The sequence below is a fragment of the Ctenocephalides felis genome, unplaced genomic scaffold (genome assembly GCF_003426905.1).
Source record: "Ctenocephalides felis isolate EL2017-DRISC unplaced genomic scaffold, ASM342690v1 CF-g0.4_SCAFFOLD_01886, whole genome shotgun sequence".
NCBI classification, from domain to species: Eukaryota; Metazoa; Arthropoda; class Insecta; order Siphonaptera; family Pulicidae; genus Ctenocephalides; species Ctenocephalides felis.
In genome coordinates, this window is record NW_020538040.1 from 65,462,458 (window position 1) to 65,469,845 (window position 7,388).

The 7,388-nt window shown below is 30.2% G+C and overlaps 1 protein-coding gene across 1 annotated transcript in view; it reads right to left on the reverse strand.

Annotated features, from left to right (window-relative positions):
* The window catches only part of LOC113376459 (protein held out wings), a gene marked incomplete in the record, with an annotated part of 17,106 nt that extends 12,959 nt beyond the window's left edge, over positions 1-4,147 (reverse strand). Inside the window, 1 exon segment of the mRNA XM_026616382.1 lies at positions 3,831-4,147. Within this exon segment, the coding sequence (XP_026472167.1) occupies positions 3,831-3,957 (127 nt within the window).
* Between the last annotated feature and the right edge of the window lie 3,241 nt (positions 4,148-7,388).

The following is a 7,388-nucleotide window of genomic DNA, read 5'->3' on the forward strand; positions in this document are numbered from 1 at the left end:
CGTTTATTTTGCATTTTGAATAATTTGTTTTGAAATTCCCTACAATACTACTACAGATTTTACTATGTTAATATTATTTTTTATCATGTAATATTTGTGTGCGATATGAAATCTTGACGTACCAATCCAAATAAGTAATAACTTTTCCCATAATTTTATCGAATTTGTCTTTCTTCTGGTAAAACGGCACTAAACGATTTACCCGTATTACATGCTAGAGCATATTTCAATAGCATCATAAATGTTTTAATTATTTATGTACGTTATTATAGTACAGGGTTAATCTACATGATTTAAGAGATCAAATATTCATTATTCATTAGCCAAAAAAGACTGTACCTAATCTAAGTCTAGTGGTGTTAATTTTTATTATTCAGGAATTTCATTGTATATATAATTATACTGCAAATGCTTCTTCTACACTTTAATTTAGAAATTCAAACTTCAATTTATCTTATATTTCGAAAAGTAGAGATCATCGATGTATGCACCGAACGGCCCATATATTCTAATATTTAAGTGACCATACTTTTTTTTAAGTCAAAACCGTGGTGGCAATTTTTAGTTATGCAAATGCGGGACGAGGGTGGGTATTTTTAAAATAACTAATGCTACATAAGGATACAATTAGAAAACAGTTTTTTTATGTGAATCCATTTTTTTAATCAGAATTGTAGATTTTTAACAAGACCTTTATTATTCGACTATATGTAATACTTTTTTTTATCTATGATATGGTATTATATCTTATATTTTTCGATCTTTATAATTTTTCGCTTTTGAGCCTTTCAAAAAAAATAGCCCATGTTCGTGTATTTTCATAATTTTTTTTATCTAATTTAAATGCAGACTGTCCCGGCCAAATCGGAATGTCACCTTACTAATATTTCTTATTATCTAAGATATAATATTATCTTCTTATTTGTAGCAACTTATTCACATTAAATTGAAATGTTTGTAAAGAAAATCACCAAAAAAAAAACAAATATTATTGCAAGTTTTATAAAGAAAGTTTAGTTTTCAATTTTCTAAAGCTACAAACTTACACAAAATATTTTAATATCAATTTTTGTGATATTTTTCATTACACTTATATTATTTTTAATGTCGTTTTGTCCTTAAATATATTGCTTGTGGTTTCTGTGATATTTCTACCACATAACATTTATTAGATTTAAATTAATAAATATGTTTAATGTATAAAAGTTCAAATAATTCTTTCGTTATCTCCATTTGAAGATATTTGAGTTGATTTTGTTATCTCCATTTGAAGATATTTGAGAAAATCGGATCCAAAATCGCAATATATGTGAACTAAGTACAGAAAATGAAGTATCGCCACACCTTTCACAATATTTAGACAAAATCGACCAATTGTAAAGAACCAAAGAAATAATGATAAGAGAATCTTATCGATATTCTTCAAATACTGCATTGAAAATATCACGAGCTACCAATGAAAAATCATTTAGAGATCTAATATAGTACCAGATAAGAATTGAGACATCTACACCGCAAGAGCAATATTAGGCCTAAATGGGGGTAGAATAAACATTATAAAGTTGGTTAAGGATTTTACTGGAATTACTAATTTTTAATGCAAATAAAACGAGAAATAATTTTCTTCAGACATATCGAAGGAGTACACTATGTTAGTCGTGGTGAATAATTAGGGACTAAGGTTCAAATTTCCCTACTGTTCAACCAACCTAACATTCCATATTTGCAGTATAAAAAATCTATTATAACAATACCAATAAACATTGACAAATAATGTGTAAGGAAGAAGTAATAATTGAAATAAATTATACTGAAAAATAAATATCTCGAAAATCAAACAAATAAACGAAGAGTTATTTTTTTAATTGCAAAGATATTTTAAATATTCTAAATTCTATCTCAATTTTGATCATAACTTTGAAGGCGAATACGATGCAAATGACGCTGTGATAGAGACATGTTTCATATAAATGTTATATGTAACTCAATCCCAACAATTTCAACACAACATATTCAAATACATATGAGCACATTAATTAATTACTAACCGCATTGTTATTTTAAAAATATATGCACCAGCTTAAAATAGTTTTGATGTTTATAAGAAGGCAAATATTTGCATGACTTTTTGGCGTTTACTTAAGTTTACGTCTATTTTATTCCAAACAAAAAATGATATGCTTATAATCTATCTGTTCGGCGTTTAAAAAAAACGCGAAAATTTTTCATAAAATTTATGAACAATAGAAAAAACAATACCTGGATTATAATTTGCCACTGTATTATCATTAAAATTACTTTGTACTAATTTGGAACTATGCTTATTGTGAACAATGTTTAAAGGATTTAAGATACAAGCACAAACTAACAAAAAATATCGAATTTTATATTAAAAGGGAGTATTCTAGTGTAGAAAAAAAAAAAATAGTTTTTTTCTTTTCTTTTATATTTTCAAAGTTTAACTATTTAAGAATATGTGTACGAGAGGATTTTTAAATTTTAAATTATTTTCGGAGCTGTTTGATCATGATAACCCTCTTTTGTTTTCTTCCTTTTGTGAAACTTTAAACGCGTTTATCTCAAAACCTTTTTGAATACGATGCCCACGATTTTTTGAGTTCTCCTGGTCCGACTTACTTGAAATTTTCAGAGAATTTTTTTTATAGACTCATTTCTGGTATATGCAATACTTATTCCCAAATTTCATTGTTTACTATTTTTAAAAATTCGATAAACTCAAAAAATGGTCTTTTTTCAGTCGCTGTTTTTTTTAAAAAAAAAAATAATTTGTAGAAATCTTTGGAGACGCCCAACTTAAAGAACTGCTAATTCTTAAAATTATTAACTTTTTTTAAACTTTTTTTCTGTACTCGTAAAACATTGATAAACAAATTATAAAAAATATAATAGTGAAAAAATGGATTGTCTTTTTAAATTTAATGATGTCTAAAATTCAATTCTCTACACTAGAATACCCCCTTAATCAATACAACAGCACACACTACAAATAATGCTAATTACAAGAGATAATACAAATTATATTTCTTTTTGACAAACAAAATTGTATTAATCCTAAAATACAGTCAAAAGCAAGAAAAAAAAACTACAATCAACAATTTAAGGGCATATAAATATGAGCAATATCAATTAAAAACAAATAAAATCAGTCAAATAAGTTATGTCAGACCGCCAATGAATACAGAAAATACAATGTATTATTTCAAGTGGCGGCGTTTCCTTTTAAATACATGTTACCAAAGTCATTTAAAAGGATACGTGACACTCAAACTTTGAGAGCGCCGCATTGAATGAACGCAACATGTGCATGACCTTTTTATTCAGGTAGACCCAATTACTACGAAGGCCGTGCCGGGCATAGCAAAAACAAAAATTCACTATATTGACATCTGTTCACGGGTCCATGTGTGATTTATAAACACTTCATTCATGCATAGACCTCATTCACCCTTTGATCGATCCGCGTGCGATTTAAATACCATTCAGTGATTCATCTTGTAAACAAAGATGTTTTGGTATTTAAACGCATTAAAAATACATTGTGGGGCTGTTTAATAGAACGCCGACTACGGTCGTTTTGACAGGTTAGGCATAAAAAGGCTCACAGAACAAGTGTATTGTGAACAAATACGCAATGCGCGCAAGGAATGTTTTCTTGCTCAGAGGTCACACGACACACCATGTAGCTAGCTGATATTCTCGGAGATACCGGTCTCACGGACTGACGTCATTATGAACGCGCATGCAAACATATTTCATGTTTCAGTTTCCGAACACCAAAAATACAGTGTTTCAATACAATTATCCCTTACCTTCATCCAAAAGCCGTTCCACGTGAATAAAAACATTGGGAAAAGCTGCCAATTGCTTTCTATCCTTCAACAATTGTGCTAAATAATCAGCGATACTTTGTGTCGTTGGGTTATTAGGATCACACATAATTAATGTTTGTTACACAAGTTATTGTTTAAATGGAAACGTTTTCACTGTTTTATTTCCGGTGGATTCGAAACAATGCTATTAACTTGTATCCAATTTGAACATACATATAATAGTCAGAACAGGTCTAGCATTCAACTCAAAACTAATACCACAATCACCAAACTCAAACTGCCCGCTCTGCAGCCAGTTCAAGTTATACACTCTCCGCATGAGGGATTGCGGGCGTGCTCGGCAGCAGTCGGCGGCCCTCGGTTCCAAACACTCGGGCCTTGCTAGCGCCAGAGATTCTCAAACACTGGGACGGTTTTGAGTGGGTGGACGCCATTCGTCGCAATTGCTCGTCCGTCTATCTATCGCTGCCCATTCCCGACATTATTAGGTGACTCACATTGCTTGATTAATCAAACCACATGAACATTGAAACTCACGTAAAAAAATATTTACACTCACATTTTCACGAATGCAGGAAAAATGAAAATTGGATGCTTCAAACATTATAATTTCAGATACAAATTATAGCACTTAAGAAGTAGGGAAGATTGAGTATGCTTGTGCCACTTTTTTCTCTCCAGATAGCTGAGAAAAAGAAAATTAAATGGTAATTTGAACATTTGTCTACGAGGAAATACGGAAAATCAATTTATACAAGAAAAGGCGAGTGTCACCACCGTCCACACCATTTGAACAAAGCTTATGAATATAATATAACAATATATACTAAAAAATGTTTGTTTAAACAAGAATTATTTGTGAACACTTTTATTTTCTTGTATTGCATTTTTTCCCCTTTCTCTTTCGTATCCTGTATTAGTTGAGTTAGCTTTTTCTTTATAGGTTTAAATTTCACCTATAAAGCACAAGAAATACATATCACAACATATACATATCACATGTAATTGCTGGTAATTAACTACTAATGTTCAACTTACAGGAAAAAACCAAAGTGGCTTATCAGTATACGAGTGACAGTTGTTATTAACAGAGACTAAGAAACTTACTTTTGGCTGTTTAAAAGCAATTCGGTGTTCAGATCTTGATAATGTGGGGCGCTGACTTAATGCAATAGTGGAAACTTGTTTGAACAAACATACTTTAACTATCTCTCTTTGGACCCGATCCCAAAATCAGTATAGTTTATCTGTTATGACTACTGTCACTATCGTAAACTGGCACAACTGTACCCAGTCTCTCCTAAAATATTGCGAATAATATAAAAAAAATATTAATTATTGTTAGATAGAAATATCAAATAAATAATTATTATTTCAGATCAGTTCAGTCTAATAATTTTATTTTGGAAGCAGAATATGATATGACAGGCCAAAAAGTTTAGTGCTAATTGAATGTGCTAATGTAGCCACAATTCATTTTTTCTTTCATATCTTTGTAAAAATAGTCAGCCAACGTCGAATTCAAGATTTATGAAAACGTGTTTAAGCAATGACTCGTTTTATTTAAATTTGAGTCATTTGTTGCATCTGGATAATGTTTACTGTATTGTTTTAGAGTAACATCAAGGAATGAATTAAAACTAGACGAGGTAGTAGTATAAAGGCTAGTCTAAAGGCACACAGACAATGCCATTTTGACATGCATGATCATTATATCAGAATAGAATACAATGTAACAATATTACACTGGAATACCTACGTGAAACAAAATACAATGGTAGTGACGCGTTCACCAGCGAAGCACAAGGATATATTAACAATAATCTCGGCTATTAAATATGCTTACTAGCAATATAAAAATTTCATTATTATTTTACCAGATCGAAGAAATATAGATGCCGTAACTGGTATTTCTATTTTTGTATATTTTTACTATAAATATAATACTTTATATAAATTTATAAAACCTACATTTACTTGCTCAATCTAGTTTTTCAGAAGGATTTTATGTACATGAATATTTTTAGCATAAGTTACTTTTAACGTAGAAACACCAGTTGAGCTACGCTGGTAATATTTGTTCAGATCATTTAGACGAATCCGAAAGGGATTGCAAACTATGTATTCAAATGTCGACAATTACATTGTTTTCGTTACTATACTATTTCATTAGGCCTGTTTGTCACATTCTCTGCATATACTGTATATTTGTATGTTTTCTTGAACTAAGAATTGAAGTGCTGTATTCAGGATCAAAAAGTATAAACATTATGGTGCTTACATAAATATAAGTTTAATTAAGCATATTTTTTGATAGTTTTTTTAACAGCAATCGGAATCCAATAGTTCTATAAGCTGTTGTGCTAATTTTTGACTTAATGTTAGTCTGTTTGACAGATGGCAACCTAATCAGTCGTCATATCTCTAGCAACCCAATCAGTCGTACGATACATTAGTATTACGATTTCTGTAATAGGGCGAATATTTTTATTGGTGCAGCAATGCTGGGTGAGGGCTATTTTTCACTTACATTAGAAAAATATAGCTATATATATTTCCAAGTGAAAATCTTGTCACTGTTGCTTGACGACAGGTTGCTCGAAGTGGGTATCGAACCCGGGACCTCTGAATCAGGCTCCGTCGCTCTTAACCGCTTACCTACGGGCGAGCCATTAATTAAGCATATATGATTGATTCATTTCACTGCTTTTACAAAACCTCATTGTTTACATATTTATACCATTAATGTTCTTTATTTCTGTTCTTAATTTTCAATTACTTTTAATTTTGAAAAACTCCAGATGCAATATATACTGGAACGCAACAGTTAAAGTTTCGAACTGGTGGCGACGTTTGGGAAGGAAGTCTCTAAGCTATATTTATATAAATATTTAATTCATTATTGGAATAATTGGAATAAATTTTTCAAATAATTTTACGTCACTGATATCACAGGATTTAGCATCTGTATTTTATTATTATTAAGATCGAAACAAATTTGTTATATTTCTTCATTTCAAAATATTCAGTATTATACAGTAAAAATTAATTTAAAAGTTTTTTTTTGAGTAAATTGAATATCCTATTAAAAAGTTTGTCCCATTCATAGAACCATATAAAATTTGGTTCTGTTTGTAATGCTTTACGAAGATCATTTAAAATTTGCAATTAATTATCGGAACTTTCTTCATTTCTAATGCTTTCGAAATATCAAAAATTTCCTAATTGATTCAGCACATACTCTGATATTTCAAGAAGATTTGGCATCATTTTGCTAATAAAATCTACATTGTTCAAGATTTTGTACTATATTATTAATCATAAAATAAATTAATCTAATCTAATCTAAATAATTAGATCTAATTTTCCTTGTCAAACATTTAGTTTCATGCGGAACTGTTGACGTTTATACTTTCCTCTGTCATTTCTATAAAGCTGTCACAAACAGCACCTAATTCTTCCTTAATTAATAGTTCCTTAATTCGGCCGTCTTTTAACTCATCTGGTCTTTAATTCGGCTGCCTTTCACCTCATCTG